General features: G+C 40.5%; 1 protein-coding gene across 1 annotated transcript in view; it reads right to left on the bottom strand.

The window, feature by feature from the left end:
- Glg1 (golgi glycoprotein 1) overlaps window positions 1-17266 on the bottom strand; it is a 109452-nt gene that overhangs the window by 26908 nt on the left and 65278 nt on the right. Inside the window, exons 5-10 of the mRNA XM_059263989.1 lie at window positions 16803-17006; window positions 15453-15524; window positions 13068-13251; window positions 12079-12293; window positions 3016-3137; window positions 1196-1297 (exon numbers count right to left, since the gene is read on the bottom strand). Of these exons, the coding sequence (XP_059119972.1) occupies window positions 1196-1297; window positions 3016-3137; window positions 12079-12293; window positions 13068-13251; window positions 15453-15524; window positions 16803-17006 (899 nt within the window). The remainder of the gene's footprint in view (window positions 1-1195; window positions 1298-3015; window positions 3138-12078; window positions 12294-13067; window positions 13252-15452; window positions 15525-16802; window positions 17007-17266) is intronic.

The following is a 17266-nucleotide window of genomic DNA, read 5'->3' as shown; positions in this document are numbered from 1 at the left end:
TCACTGTCTTGATTAGGGAGACATGCTGTAAACTCAAGTTATTTCCGTTCAGATGGCTTGAGGAAGCTTGGGAAAGCTATCATACAGTTTCCTTTGATCCTTTCCATACCCATTTGTTTATTTGAAACAGGGTTTTGCTATGCAGTCAAGGGCAATCATGAACTTGCAATATTTTTGCTTCAGTCTCCATTACATATATGTGCACTCATGTGCCACAATGCCTGGCCTTCCAGACTAATCTACAAAAACACATCAAACCTCAAGTAACCTTTTCCATTGACACATGTGAACAAAATTAATAAATTAACCATCAAGAAAGAGTAAAGATTTAAGCAAGTTAAACAGGAAGCAGCTGATTACGGGAGGCAGAAGCAGCAGTAAAATCCAGTGTCAGCAGCACTGGAGAAGGAAAGAAAATAGCACAGAAAGAAGAGGTGAACAGAGCCAAGAAACTACAGTGATTCTGACTACATGTAAGAGAGCACGCATCCTTTCTTTTTATTTTGCTAACAGGATGAGAGAAGTATTAGAAAACTGTCATTTACGCAGTTATCTTTTTAGAATCAAAGCTGAAGATGCTCTTGCTGTCTGCACAGGTACTAGGACTCCCTCACAATAGATATTTGTGGTATTAGGAATGATTTGAGTCCAACTTCCAAAGTAGTGGCAAATAGGGATGCTTGGCATCCCTACAGACTGGCAGTGGGCTGACTCTGCTTTTAGATACTGCTCTAGAAGTAGTAAGAATAGGTTTCTGGGGGTTGGAGATAGTTAGCTATCCCAGAATTTGAAAAGAATTTGTTAACTTGTTACTGATTATCATAAAATATAAAAGTGGGGTATGGGGACACAGCTTAGTAGAGGAGTGTATACTCTATAAGTATGAAGCCCTGGGTTTAAAAACACATGTGGGCTGGTGTGATGGTTCCATGGTTAAAGCACTTTATGGTGCAAGCCTGGTGACCATAGTTTGATCCTCAGAGCCTATGTAAGAGTGGAGGGCAAGGAATTGACTCCATCAAGCTGTCCTCTGGCTCCCACATGCTCACTGTGGCAAATAAACTCCCACACATTATGCATAGGTACACACTGATAAACTATTAAATTCTTCCCACATGAAAACCCATCCATCCGATACTGACCACACAAGGAGACAGAATGAGGCCATGCCTTCTACTGGTTTTACAATACTCACTTCCAATCCCGAGAGATAAAATACTGCAGCTCTAAGAGACGGTGTTCACAGTCTTCCACCATTTTCTCTGTGTATAAGTGTTCCATCAGACATGACAGAATCCTGGTCATAACAGAAGTGAAATTGTAATGAAGGAAACACTCTGATGACAGGCTCAAACACTTATTTTAATACAGTATTTCCCTAGGGTGATATGATTTATTTTTCTGAGAAGCACACAAATTAGCTGAATTTGACAGTAATTATTTCTTCTACCAGCTTTAAGTGATTTTGCACTTCCAATTCTGCATACGTAAGATCTGTGTAGCAGCTTTCTTTTAATCATTTACTGTAAAAACTTTACAATATATACGAGTAGAAAATAGTGTACAGACTACTTTCCCTCCCCAGAGCTTTTGTGAACCTATACCCAAATTTGTTTTAACTCAGTCTCTTGCTGATAATTGGAGCAATTCTCAGTAAATACTTCACTCTGTTTCTCTAAAATTTGAGATTATCATAACCACAGCAACAATAAAAAGGTAAATCCTTCATATAAAATAAAATCCTGTTGTGTCCCCTCAAATATTTTCAACTATCTCATGTCTTTTTAAATGTTTGTTCAAATCAAGACCTAGCAAAGTGCTACATATTGTACTTAATCAAAGTGTTGGGGATGGAGAGATGTGTCAGTGTTTAAGAGCACTGATTACTCCTCAACAGGACTCAGCTCAATTCCCAGCACCCCCATAACTCCTCTGATTCCAGGGAATCTGATGCCCCATTCTGGCCACTGTAGTGCACAGACATGTATGCTGGGAAAAGATCATACACATAAAATGCACTTCCTTCTTTTCCCTTGTCCCTTTTCTGGTTGACATAGTTATTATACTATAAACATTCTTAGTCTAAGTACACACATCTACCTCTTTACCAACATAAAAAGCTTTAAGGAAGAACAGCATTTTAATTCCTTACTGCAATGTGAGCAGCAGGAGCTTTCACATAGAAGAATGATGATAAGCCTGGACTGCATTCACTTCACTGTTAGGCACTGCCAGATGCAAGCTATAAAGAGTTATGTAAGCCGGCAGTGGTGGCACATGTCTTTAAGCCCAGCGCTTGGGAGGCGGAGGCAGGCATGTAATCTCTGAGTTGAAGGCCAGCCTGGTCTACAAAGTGAGTTCCAAGATAGCACAAAGAAACACTGTCTAAAAAAACTACGAAAACAAAACAAAACAAAATCAACCAACCAACCAATGAAAAAGTTATGTAAAACAGGAAATCTGTTCTTACTTGCAATCTGGTTTTACTTGCAAACTGCTTTCATATCATATGGAATAAAACAAATGAAAATCAAATATTTTAAATTAACTTCATCATTTAGTTAGCCTTCTGCTATCTTGGATAAAATGCCACTATTCAGTTTGCCTATGGCCATAGCTTCTACATATCCCATTTTGTCTTCAGTCTCAATTATGACTAACTGCTCTCAGATAGTTTTCAAGTAGCCAATGCACAAAAGGATGAAAAGGACAGAGTGCCAGTGTACAATGTCCCTTTATCCTGAGTGCCTCTGCATTGTAGGAGGTTACTCAGTGACGACGCAAGGCCCATATATGCCCAGACATTGTCAGCAGTTCTGGTTTAGATGTCTCTTCATCATGGATGAGGCCTACCAGAAGTCTCAATTTCAATATTAGCTTTAACAAAAGTTTGGTATGTGTCACTGCTCAACAATATTTCAGTCAAGATGTTAAGTTACTCAAAAGTCACTTGAGGGAATGTTCTCTGTCCTGCCAGATAAAATACAACCAAATGCGACAAGTCAGAGAACCTACATTGGGTCTCCGGAGCGTATGTGTTTGCAGGCTGTCTGGATTACAGATTCACAAGCTTCATTCAAAGCCCGATCAATGCGGTAATCTGCACCAGGGTCAGTCTCCTGAATCAGTGTCTGAAGCTGGGTTGGGGAAAAAAAAGGTAATTTAGGAACAGAGAAGAACAATGTCATATCATCAGATGTCCAGGACATCACAATACAATCTAAACAAGGTTCTACAAATGTTACTGGCCAAGTTAAAAAATGCAGACGGAACAGTTTCCAACTGTTTTCTCCATTTGCTCCAGGTTTTCTGTTGCACTCACTGTGGCAATTGCATATTTACCCAGTTGGACCCTTCACTGGGCATCTGCGAACAAGTCCTTACAATATGCCATGCAGGCTCCCTCCTGCTAATCAGATTTCTCAACCTGCTGCTGAGAAGGAAGCCAGAGTTGAAAAGAGTAAAGAAAAGACAGCTCCAATTAGAGAGCAATTTGGTCTGGTCCTCACAAGGCTATAAACTTCGCTACACCAACACTGGCACATGACAAGTATACTGTGTTTTATTATTAAGGTGGACGTGAGAGATTGAATTAACTCACAGCTGGAATTAGAAAACAAGAATGTTCTGGGTGGGTGAGGGTGTACACTTTTGATCTCAGCACTCAGGAGGTAGAAGCAGGATGATCTCTGAGTTCATCCAGCTTGGTCTACAGAGTGAGTTCCAGGACAGTTAGGGCTACACAGAGAAACGCTGTCTCGAAAAACAGACAGACAACAAACAAAAACAAAAACAACAAACAAAACAAAAATAAAAAAACAAGGACTGGAGAGATGGCTCAGGGGTTAGGAACACTGGCTGCTCTTCCAGAGGACCTGAGTTCAATTCCCAGCACCCACATGGCGGCTCACAAATGTCTGTAACTCCAGTTCCAAGAGATCTGACACTTTCACACCAGTGTACATAAAATAAAGTTAAATAAATTAAAAAAAGAAAAGAAAACAAGAATTGTTACAATTTCTTACTTTTTGCCAACTACATTTATACCTTAACACTCTCAAATGCCTGTTGTAAAGCACATGACACTGAGGATACATTCCTTCTCATCTACTTTGCTGGGCCCATCCTTTCTAGAGTGGAGCATTGAGTAACCTAGACCAGAAGACCCAGGTTTAAGTAATGGTTCTGTTCCTGTGGAACACTAGCTTTGAGAACTGCACAAATTCATCTGCCTCTAAGTTTTCCCACTCTATTTTTTCCTGTATTTTTATGTTATTGAAAGACCCTAACCCTTCAGGCTTACACCCCCCAAGCCCCAGGAAATGAGAAACTAAAAATCTAGTACCAAGGGCAACCTGACTCAGCCACTACTCAATCACCCCTGCCACAATATAACAATGTAAAGAGATGATCTCTCAGAGATGTGCTCAACTGTGACTGGGATAATTCCAAGTGTTCCAGGAAGGACCACTGTGACCTTTGTGTAAGCTCCACTCCTGCCTTGATACCCCCCCTTGAGGTTTCAGGAAGAATGTACCTGTTGACATAACTGTACCCCCTCTGTGATCACTCTGTAACCAGACCATGATCTTATGAAGTTAGCCTCTAGACAGAAATCAATCAAAACGAAATTGTATGGGAATTGTAATCTTGTGGTTTTTGTGGGTTTTTCCTTTAAAAACCCCCATGTGGCTGAAGATGCGACTCTTGCTCTCAGGACAAGAGTTTGCTTGTCTGTACAGTTGCTTCTTCAATAAACACCTCTTGCTGTTGCATCAACTGGACTGAGTTTGAGTTCTTGGGGCGCCCACTTGAGACCCTAGATTTTGGGGTCTATCATTGGAGGTCCCACCGAGATTTTTGGGGTGCCCCCGGGCCCCTACTCTGGCAGTTGGAGGTAAAAACAAGCTCGATCTATGTTTTATGTTATTGTGTTCTTGTCCTTTGTCTGGTTGATATGGCATTTGTATTCGGTGCCTGCAGAAGTGTGCAGGACTTGTATTTGGGACTTGCAGTCCCCATTCTGAAGGTCTCCTCTGGAGTGATCTGAAAAAAGGAGATGAGTCTGAAAAAAGGAGATGAGTCTCTCCTTCCCTAGGGGAGCGTGGCTGTTCACGGCCACTCCCATTTCAATTTGTGCTTTCGGTTTTGTGGCCAAATCAACTACTGCACAGACTGTGTCTGTCCATTTTATGTTTTGTTTTATGTTTTATCTGTCTTTGTCTGTCTCTACCTCTTAATTCCTGACCCCACTTCCCCTTTATCCGCACACTCCCACTCCCCTCGCCTTCCAGCCCCTGCCGGCCATGTTCCCCACCACCACTGCCTGGGGTCCCAGCTGCCATTCTCATCTGCACCCAGGCCCTTGTTCTTCTTGCTGCCGCTTGGCAGGCGGAATTCGCGTTCCCGCTGGCGCCCTAGACTCGCCACGACTGTCAGATTCTCCTGGAGGGTCTCAAAGGGGCAGGTAGACGCCCCACCAATTTGGCTAAGGTAAAAAGATTTTCACACTGGGGCGTCATAGGTTTTTCCCCTTCGCTGGGGGGGAGGGGGGCGGCCACTAACTGAACTGAGAGGGCTAGGCAGCCTGTGAGCATCGGGGCAGAGCCAGCTGGAGCCTGGAGGAGCTCAGAATGTAGGGATTGATGGAGAACTAACTGCCCTTCCAGGGTCACAGCTGACAGGTCTGTGGGCCCAGCCAGGACATGGAGTCACTTTTAGTCTGCTGCTCTCGTGTACTTAAAAATCTGCGATTAACAGCAATCTTTTGTCCCCATGGTGCATGCCTTCCCGTCCTCTTCATCTCTCATGCTGTTGGGTGGGGCTCCCAAGACCTGCCCTGGGGCTAAAACCTGATCAGAGTCTGGCTCCAAGAATGGAATGTCACTCCCTATATGAGGCTATGATATAAAAGGTCAATCAACTGTTTATTATGGTTTCTTATACTCGCAAATATTGAATTTAAAAGTTAATTCTGGTTGGTTTTCATCTTAAAAATGGCTAATGATTCTGCAAACTGCTTATGTGTGTATATGGACAGGTATGTGACTTGGAAATGTAGGCAAGCTTTAACTGTATATATGTATGTATGTAACTTGGATCCAACTGTGTGTATGTGTGCAAGTAATTATTGTTTTTATATATATATATATATATATATATATATATATATATATATATATATAAAACACCTAAGTACTTAACTTAAAATTTAAATAGATAACAACATGTTTAATAAATAAAATATTTGATAAGTATTAAAGCTACACATCAATGCTTTTATACACAAAAATATATACCTTGCTCTGGAAGCTAAACTTTGTAATTTAAGATTTACCCATGTAAAATGATAATGATTTTAAAAACATAAAAGGATCATAGGAAACAGCTAAGGTTTGCAAATATATGACAGGAAAGAGTCTGGTTGCAGTGGTGGACCTTAGCAGTTTTCCAGTGTCAGGTGATGATCACCAAAAGCATGTATGTGCTGCCAAAGGTAGGGTCAAAGAAATCATCCAAGCCTCTAAGTAAAAGAACCAAAAAGATTATAAATGAGTCCCAGATATTGAACTTTGGGACTGTTTGTACTCTGAAGCTTGGTTTTACTTTATACAGATTATGATGATGCCATGTTTTCTCTCCCTTAAAGTAAAAAAAAAAAGGTACTTTATTGTTATTACAAAAGACATTTGAGAGATCTTAATCTTTTTTTTTTTTTTTTTTTTTTAGTTTTTCGAGACAGGGTTTCTCTGTAGCTTTGTGCCTTTCCTGGAACTCACTTGGTAGCCCAGGCTGGCCTCGAACTCACAGAGATCCGCCTGGCTCTGCCTCCCGAGTGCTGGGATTAAAGGCGTGCACCACCACCGCCCGGCCGAGATCTTAATCTTTTAAGAACAGTTTTTATGGTTAAAAACCAATGACTTAAAAATGTTTCTCCTTACCCAAGGTACATTCAGGCTTAAGAATGTTGTCTAGGCTGGGCGGTGGTGGCGCACGCCTTTAATCCCAGCACTCGGGAGGCAGAGCCAGGCGGATCTCTGTGAGTTCGAGGCCAGCCTGGGCTACCAAGTGAGTTCCAGGAAAGGCGCAAAGCTACACGGAGAAACCCTGTCTCGGAAAAAAAAAAAAAAAAAAAAAAGAATGTTGTCTAGCCTCCTTGTATTTGCTAAGTTTGTTAAACTTAAGTTATTTGAGTAAGCTGATACATATATTGATATTTTGTTTTGGCTTCTTTACTGAACCTGCATTTGATGCTAGAAGAGCTTCAACTTAAAAGCATTGTTTTTAATAGTCATAAGTAATCAAGTTCCTTTTTAATTATAGTCAGGGTAAATAAGTACTGATGTAATATTACAGAAATAAGTTTACTCATTTACTCAGTTCCTTGCATATGTTTTCAGGGTTGAGCTTGAAATAAGTAATTAGAAACAAAGTTTGTCTATTCAGACACCTGGATGGCCCTCATACTTCAGAGATCTGCAGAATATGGCATTTAAATGTTGATCTAAAAGTTTATTGTATCAGACAGGCTTCCAGATCCTAGCAGTGACCCAAAGTCTCCAAAGAAGATTATGTACGAGGCACCACAACGTCTCTGCCTGGATTATGACAATGCTGACCACAGGGCAAGATGCCCCAATGAACGCCTGCCGCCAGGACCCAGCCCAGACTGTGGACAAGCAGTAGGACACTAAAATTGATTACACCCTTTTGCCTGGTCAAGGTCAGTCTTCCGTATCCCTATTCCACAGGAAAAATACTCTGTCTTGTGGGCCTGGTGGCGGAAGAAGATTGATGCTGTTCTGACTGGTGCCTCCAATGCTATGGAGACCTGGGTAGGGATTGGTCCTTGTAATTTATGGGATTGGAAGCTTCTTGGTCTACACTCAGATATAGTTTATCCTTCTCAGATCTCTGACAGTATTGATGGCTAGGCTAGCTCTAACTTTGTCAGCATGGCAGCATCAGACAACCAGATCCTTCTGCAAGGCCATAGCTAGCTTGTTAGCTCACTTTAAAAAAAAAATGTTCTAAGATATAAAAGTTTAAATAAGTCATAAAGGTTCAGATATGAGTCTAAAATGAGATATGTTTCAGATTACTCTCCTGCTCTATGGTTCAGAGCTTAACATTTAAGAGTCCTGATGAGCCGGGCGGTGGTGGCGCACACCTTTAATCCCAGCACTCGGGAGGCAGAGCCAGGCAGATCTCTGTGAGTTCGAGGCCAGCCTGGGCTACCAAGTGAGTTCCAGGAGAGGCGCAAAGCTACACAGAGAAACCCTGTCTCGAAAAACCAAAAAAAAAAAAAAAAAAAGAAAAAAAGAAAAAAAGAGTCCTGATGAGCTGGTAGAGCAATGACTACTTACTGTTCAGTCATAAGCTCAACATTTTGGATTTGTTTTAGATGTCACCTAAATATGTCTAAATGTAAACCTAAAAGTGCTTCTCACCAGGCCAAAAATCTCTGTCCAACTTATACCTGGCTTTCTGGACAGAAGAAAAATGCCCAAATCTGTAGTTCTTGTTGGGACTCAAAGGTATGAGTCCACTTCTGCTGTTTTACCTGCTTTGTCTACAATGGTTTATCCTTTCCTGGAGCCTTCTCCGATTTGTACACATCTGACCTGTGATCACACAGGGGTTCATATGAAGGTTCTGGCCCTTTTACACACTTATCATAGATTGCAGATAAAAGGAAGTAAAGATTCCAATTCATTCTACTATCCTACAAGTCACAAAGGAAGAAATATGGAAAAAACGTTAATATTCTGGGATGGAAGGTGTTTTGGTAAATTTTTGGTGGTTATTTGAAAAGGTTACAGAATACTGTGGTTTGCTGGTAGGAAAAATACTTTGTGAGTAAGGTATGATACCTGATGACCAAGATCAAGATAGTGAGTGACATCTTTTTCTAATGTCCCCTAGAGTCTAGTAGGCTAACAATTCCAGGAATCATTGTCATTCTAGAATTTAGTGATGGGAGTGTGGAAAATAATATGATTAAAATACAAACTGAGCTGGGAGGTAGTAGCACATGCCTTTAATCCCAGCACTTGGGAGGCAGAGGCAGGTGGATCTCTGAGTTCGAGGCCAGCCTGGTCTACAGAGCTAGTTTCAGGACAGCAAGGGATACATAAAGAAACCCTATCTTGAAAAAAAAAAAAACAAAACCAAACCTTCCTCCCTCCCTCCCTCCAAACAAACAAACAAACAAATAAACAAAAAGAATACAAACTGAGATAGATGCAGTGATGAACATCTTTAAACCCAGGCCTTGGGAGGCAGAGGCAGGAGGACCTCTTTGAGTTCAAAACTAGACTGGTAAACATAGCAAGTTCTAGGACAGCCAGGACTACATAGAGAGATCCTGCCTCAAAATAAGCAAAACCAAAACCAAAACAATATAAACTGACGTTATGATTGTACATATATTCTGGCCTCTAGAAGTAAAAAAAAAAAAAGCTTCAGAGAGAATTTGCCTGGAGAGTAGATTGTGCAGTAGTCTTCCCTGATATGAGAAAGCATGGGCTGAACTCCATTAGTCATAACCCAAGAGAACTTAATAGTTGGTGATCATGGTAAATTTGGAGAAGCATACACTAAGATAATAGTTATTCACATGCTTTACAGCTCAGTACTTGCTGATGACTGTTAGCAGATCATTAAATTAATCCAAGCAGAGATGAAAAAATTAATGTTCAATTACATATATTGACATTTGCTGTGTCAAGGAAGAAAACATTTAAACTGAAAAGAAATACACACAAATTGCTTTAAAGCATTCAGTTTAAGGATGGATAATATAGAAAACTAAGGAAGACTCTCTCCCTTTGGAGAAATGCCTTTAGTTTTTGTGGTTTAAAAAAAAAAAAGGCTAAAAAAATATATATATATATATACAAAAAAAATGAAGTGTTTCTTTCCTAAGCTAGTCTTAATGTAGTCAGAACCACATAGTTCACTACTTATGGCTACTTTCTGGGTTTGGAAAGTAATTTTTCTGGGTACAAAGGGTGATGTGGGTGGTACTTATTTATCTTTGAAGCTGAGTCACTAGTTCTTTCAACAAGCTTTCAGAAAGCCTGGGGAGTGAACTATGTCCTTAAAATTTTTTTTCTTTTCCTGAACACTTTACAACAGGTGCAGGCTGAGCAGAGATAGATTTTTCCCCCATTCTCCTTCCACAACCTTTCTAGATGAAATTAAGGATGAAAAGCAAATGCAGCAGAGCTGTCTCCTGATTCACCCTGGACTGCAGCAGCATATTCACTGGCGTGGAGGGCACCGAGGGCAACTGCCATCAAGGAGGACTCCAGAGTAACTATCAACAACGCAGTCCACGGTAGGCTTCAGAAGCCTTCCTCCTAGCTGATTTGCTATTTTAGAGAAGAGGCTACAGTTGTCTTTTCACCCCACCATAAGATGCATAATAGAACTGCAATACTATCTACTGTGGGTCAGGGTTAAAAGAAGCTAAGGTGAAATTTTACTCCATATCCAAAGCTTATATAAGCTTGTGTTTCATTTCAGACTATCAAATTCTGTTATAGACTGAAATTCTGATTTTTACATGATTAGTTATAAAATAAAATTCAAGTAATATTTAGTTTTTAATAAAAATACCAAAAACAGAGTATAGAATGAATTGTGGTTTTCTTTCTTTTTTAAAAAAACTTACTTATTTTTGTTTTGTGTGCATTGGTGTTTTGCCTGCATGTATGTCTGTGTGAAGGTGTCAGATACAGGAGTTACAGACAATTGTGAGCTGTCATGTGGGTGCACGGAATTGAACTCGGGTCCATGGGAAGAGCAGCCAGTGCTCTTAACTGCTGAGCCATCTCTCTAGTCCTGAACCGTGGTTTTCTAAAGTGACACTTAGGTTATAAAACTAAAGTGTCTTTCATGCTTCCTAAAGGGAAAGTCATTGTAGAGAGCACCACTGCTGTATTTGGTATTTTAAACTGCATAAGACTTCATTATCCAATTAAAAAGCAACAAACATGGGCAAAGGTAATGAGACAAAGGCACTAAATGGTATTCTGTTGACTTTATATTGTGAGCTTCAGCTATTGGATTGCTTATGAACACTGGATCAAGAGTCACTTTATTTTCTCCCAACCGCCTTTACATCCTTTCCTATGAAGTTTGGAGCTGGTGAAAGAAAGACCTTTCTATTCATAGTTGCCCTGGTTAATGAATAAAGACAGTGTGATTCTGAAAATGATTCAGGCTTGTGACTCATCTGTGAAAGAAGAAACTGCCAGAAATTTTCCATTCATGTCAGCTCTCAATTTCAACTCAATCAAACTTGTTGAGACAGGCAAGTTCTCTTCTGCTAACAGCCTTCCTTGATTTTGCAGAAACTGATTTGCCTTTATTCTGCATTTAGGAATCCAATTTGGCAAATTCTTTAGAAATAGAAAAACAATGCATTGTCTTTGCTCAACTCCAGAGCTGTTTTTTATTGATTATGAATCAAGCTTTGTTGTGCAGCAACTTCTACATCCTTATTAACACCTGCCCATAGGAACAATATTTTTGTCTATCGTTAGTATCTGATGTTCACTGTGATGTCAGAAGTAATCTAGAGAAACTGCCTGTTAGGTAAAGGTTCCTTGGCTGATAAAATGTGACAGTTGTTCTGGCTAGTTTTTATATCAACTTGACACAAGCTAGAGTCATTTGAGAGAAGGATCCTCAACTGAGAAAATGTCTCTATAACATCAAGCTGTATGCAAACCTGTAGGGCATTTTCTTAATTAGTGATTGATGTGGGAGGGCCCAGGCCATTGTGGGTGGTGCCACCTCTGGGCAGGTGGTCCTGGGATCTATAAAAAAGTAGGCTGAGCAAACCACAAGGGGCAAGTGAGCCAGCAGCACCCCTCCATGGCCTCTGCATCAGCTCCTGCTCCAGAATCCTGCTTGAGTTCCTGCCTTGGCTTCGTTCAATGATGAACTATGATGTGAAAGAGTGAGTATTTAAAATAAACCCTTTTCTCCCCAAGTTGCTTTGGTTATGGTGTTTCATCACAACAATAGTAATCTTAACAAGGTGGCAGTAGAAATATTTTCCCTTACCGCCTGCTGGCAGTTCATTCCAAGGTTCCCTTTTTCACCCCGAACTACTTTCATCAGACAGTGGAGGGTTCGCCCTTTCCGATGTAATCCAGAGCAGTGGTGTTCAATCTCCCCTCGGCAGCTCAGGATGATCTCAGGACTCAGAGAGAAATCTTCCATCAGCATGCGTCGGTAATCTAACATCTCCCCTTGGCACTCACTGCTCACTTGTCGACCTATTAGGGGTAAGTCATACAGTTATGAAAAGTGAGCTTGAGGACCTGTAATCTCTACACATTAAAGCACACTTTTCTGTCTGGAAAAGAAAAAGTCAACCTTTCTGGATGGAATTAATATCTACATTGAAATGCTTAGACCTTGGCAAAAGCTTCAGCAGCATAAAGCAAACAGTCTCCAGAGACCCAGGTTTATTCTGCAGGGTTGTACATTACAGAGCTTATGAACTAATAAGCAAATGTTTTGCCAAAGGAAGCCCTTTTTTTCTTTCTTTTTTTGATGTGGAGGGTTGAACTCATGGCTTCATTCATGTTACATAGCACTTAGCCACTGAGCTACATATCCACAGTCCCAGATGTCTTATCAATAAGAAAACTATTAGGGGCATTAAAGAAACCCAGAGAACAATCCCTATTGCTCTAAACAGCTGAAGTTTGTGAAAAACTATCCTTCAAATATTCACAACAGCTCCTCCATGTCTTTGAGCTATTAACGTGATCCAACTGAAAAAAGCAACACCTGCTCCCAACAACCCCCCCACATAAGTTACCCAGCCAGTTAGTTTAGTAATGGAGCCATAATTTGAAGTCAAATCACTCTGACCTAAAACTCATGTAACATGTTATCTCACTCTTCAAAAGAATGCTTCAGTAGCTGTTCAACAAATTAAAAGGTCTGAAAGAAACACAGAAGGGAACTACTAATTACAGGTACAGAAAGCTTAGGATGGGAACTGGGAAAGGAATGAGAGGGTAAAGGGAATGAAGAATCACCTCTGTGCACAGCTGACTCCAGGCACATCAGAAGGTAGGAAAGCCTGGCTTCCCGGGACCGAGGAAGGTTTTCTACATTGCATCGGTATTTCTTCAAGTCACTCTTACAGGATTTGGCCAATGAATAACTGACTTTATAATCCTGGGCAATGAGCTTCTGGCGGGTAGTTAGTGCTTCTCTACACTGAGGAAAGAGTGTAAGGTGAATGAGATCACTTAATGTGGCTCAGGTATCTAATAAGCAGAAACACAGAACCATGCATGTCAACAATTGCACATTTTAACCAAAATGCCTATCTGTAAGTTTGTTTAAAATCTGGCTCTAGGGCCTGGAGATATGATCCAGCAGTTAAGAGCACTTTTACCTCTTCTAGAGGACCCACATTCCATTCCCAGCACCTACACGGTAGCTGACAGCATTCACTAACTCCAGTACCAGGGACTCTGAAGGCCTCTTCTGACTTCTGCCAGCATGCACATGGTGCATAAACATAAACACAGGCCAAACATTCATACACAAAAAATAATAGATAGTATGAAAAGAATTAGGAGTAAATCAATGGGACACTCTGGAATCTGATGGTGAACTGTTAGTTAATTGTTGCTAGAAGGGCAGCACATAGATGTTTGGTGGGTCCTAATACACTAAACTTTCCTCTTCAACCATACTCCTGGTATAAGTTTCACAAGAGCGGAAGTGTCAGCTGATATTATATTTGGGTGTTCTGTTGAATAGAACTTTCTATTTATTCTGAAGACAGTAAATACTTGGGCTGTATAAGAAAGCAAAAGATAGAATTGCAAAATTAGTTTTCAAAGTGTTAAAAAGATTCTTGTAGGGCTGAAGAGATGGCTCAGAGGGTTAAGAGCACTGGCTGCTCTTTCCAGAGGACCTGGGTTCAATTCCCAAACATGGTGGCTTACAACCATCTATAATGAGATCTGGTGCCCTCTTCTGGCAGCAGGCATACATGCACGCAGAACACTGTATACACAATAAATAAATAACTAAATCTTAAAAAAAAAAAATTCTTGTGTCCATTTAGTGACAGGACTAATGGTAAGAAGAACATTTAAGGAGATAATACTGAAAATTTAAACAACTGGCTACCTGTGAAGGACATTAGTGTGGTTAGCCTATACTACCTGAGTATGCAGAGCTGGCATTAATGTAGTTCTGATTTAAAAATTTCTCCAATTTTACTCTCAAATGACTTCTCACTGTATAAGCATCACAATTTGAGCTTCATTTTCTTAGTTTAAGACAAATATATTTTGTTGTTGTTTTTTTTGTAATTAATTTATTTACTTTGTATGTGCGTGTGTGTAGGAGGTGGATGGGTGCACTACAACATGTATGTGGAGGTCAGAGGACAACTTGCAAAGGCTGAGTTTCTCCTTCAATCACGTGGGTTCCCAGATGAACTCAGGCCATCTGGCTTGGTGGCAAGTGCCTTTATTTATCCTCTGAGCAATCTTGCCAGTCCTCAATTGCGTTTTAAGATGGACTATCACTATGTACTCAAACTTCAAATCCTTCTGACTTAGCCTTCTAAGTGAAAGTTATCACAGGCATGTACCACCACATCAGATGCCCAAATATACCTTATGTACTTAAACAAAAGTGTCTCAACTCTGGAAGGTATATGCTTTATCAGTCATTCATACATTGGTAAAGTCATTTCTGTGGATCCATAGATTTGGATTATTTTGGAAAAATAGTAATGTGTACTAATTATATACAGATGCTCTTCTAGTCATTATCCCTTAAACAATATAATGTAGCAACACCTCATCCACAGTGGGTGAGATATGTATGTACATATATTATATACACACACACATATTTTGGTTTCTCAAGACAGGGTCCATCAGTGTAGCCCTGGCTGTCCTGGAACTCACTTTGTAGACCAGGCTGGCTTCAAACTCGGAGATCCACCTGCCTCTGCCTCCCAAGTGCTGGGATTAAAGGTGTGCACTACTACCATCCGGCATGTGAGGTATTTTAACCAATCTAGACACTTAAAGTTCACAGCAGACTGTGCATAGGTTTTTATGCACCACTATGCCATTTCTGATATTTGGTATCTGAGTGTGTGGGTGGTGTTCTGAAATCAACCCTTTGGAAAGACTACAAGACAGCTGTGTAACAGAGGTTTATGAAAGCCAGGAGTGGTGGCACATGCTAATCTCAGAACTTGGGAGGCAAAAGAAAGAGATCAGGACCTCTATCAAGGTTACCCTTGGCTCCATACTGAGTTTGAGGACAGTCTGGGGTATGAGACTATGTTCCAGAAACAATCACCCAAACCTAAACCAAAAATGAAACAATAAAGAGTTTGTTTGTTGAAGTTTTATGAACAATAGTTCCCTTCAAAGTGGTACCTTTTCACTCATGGATTCTTCAAATTTATGGTTAAAAAGACATTTATACACTCTTCCTTCACCAGCTTGTGTCTGTAAGATAAAACATACACATTATTACTATTAGCTAAGTAGTTATGCTATGATATACCCAGTCTTATACAGAACCTTTAAGACAAGTTAATAGAAAACTCAAGTGAATCTCTTACAATTTGATACCCGAGTCAGTAAAACTTTATAATCGGTGACTCTGATAGTTAACACTAAAAATTCAAAATGGCAGGAAGAAAGAGAGGGCATACAGGTCACTCAGTCCTTTTTTGAGTCATAAAATAGATCAGTGAAATATGTACAAAGCTTAGGGGTCTAGCATGTATACGGGACTGCATTCAATCCTCAGCGTGTACGAGCACACACACAGCAGCAGCAGCAGCAAAGGAAAGAAAAAAAAAAAAGGAAGGAAAGCAGGAAGGAAATGTAGATGGACAGGGACTGAAAGGTATCTCACGAATCAGCAGGCTCTATCCAAGGATAAGGCTTTAAAGTTAGATAACTTTTTGTTTGTTTTTAGACATTATTTCTCTGTGCAGCTCTAGCTGTCCTGAAACTCTATAGACCAGGCTGGCCTCGAACTCATAAGATCCACCTGTCCCTGGCCACCATCTATTTTAATGACCTTAATCAAAACCACATAAAAATGTAATGTATCAGAAGTTTAGCCAAAGATTCTTATAGATAAAATAGATTTTCCTTTTGATTTTTTGAGATAGGGTCTCTCTACACAGCCCTGGCTGTCCTGGAAGCCATTCTATAAACCAAGTTGGCCTCAACTCAGAGAGAAGATGCACCTGCCTCTGCCTCCTGAGTGCTGGGAATAAAGGCACTCACCACCAACTCACTGCAGATAAAACAGGTTTTCAAGAACAGTAGCCCATGCCTTTAATCCTAGCACTCGGAAGGCAGAGATGGAAGGTAGAGGCAGATGGATCTCTGTGAGTTTGATACCAGCCTCGGCTACATAGTGACTTCCAGAATAGCCAGGGCGACGTAGAGACCCTGTCTTTAAAAAACAAAAAACAAAAAAACCAAACCAAACCAACAAAACAAAACAAAAGAAAAAAAAAAAAAAACCCTCAAATTAAAACGTGAGAGAAAGCAGAAAAAATGTGTTCAAACTGTCAGAAACAAACTTATTAGATGTTATTTCTTCAAAACTGAGTATCCAATACTATTTTTTGTACCTTGGGACCAATTCTATCTTCTACTTCAGTGGCTTTTCTATTTGTGCCTGTTTGTGATGGTGTATTTCATTCTGGAATACAGTACTACAGATATTTAAAAAAGAAAGGAAACAGCTTCACAGTGACTCACATTTTCACAAAAGCGTTCCCGATCATCTCGGCAAGCAAAGTACAAATGCCGGTCTAGATGAAAGTCATCCGAGGACAGCTCAGCCACCCGGAGAATGGCTTTCTTGCAGAGTTCAGAGACTTGAGTCTTGGGCTCTTTCTCTTCTGCTTCTTTCACCAGGCCCTTTTCCAAACATGACACCACCTCACCTTGTGAATGTGCATCCTGAAACAGCAAGGATATTTGAAAACTTTTACCATATAGGGATCAAATAAACATTTGTTCTATTAAAAAAAAAAGGGTGTGTGTGTGTGTGTGTGTGTGCGCGCGCGCGCGCGCGCGCGCAGAGACTGGAGAGATGGCTCAGCACATTCTGGTCCAGCAGACGATCTGGGTTCATTTCCTACCACTTATGTTGACAACTCACAACTGCTCAGAACTCCAGCTCCAGGAGATCCAAAGCCTCCTGGCCGTGTCTCCTACAC

This window comes from Peromyscus eremicus, chromosome 5, assembly GCF_949786415.1.
Source record: "Peromyscus eremicus chromosome 5, PerEre_H2_v1, whole genome shotgun sequence".
Taxonomy (NCBI): Eukaryota; Metazoa; Chordata; class Mammalia; order Rodentia; family Cricetidae; genus Peromyscus; species Peromyscus eremicus.
This window is presented reverse-complemented; position numbering and strand designations above follow the sequence as displayed.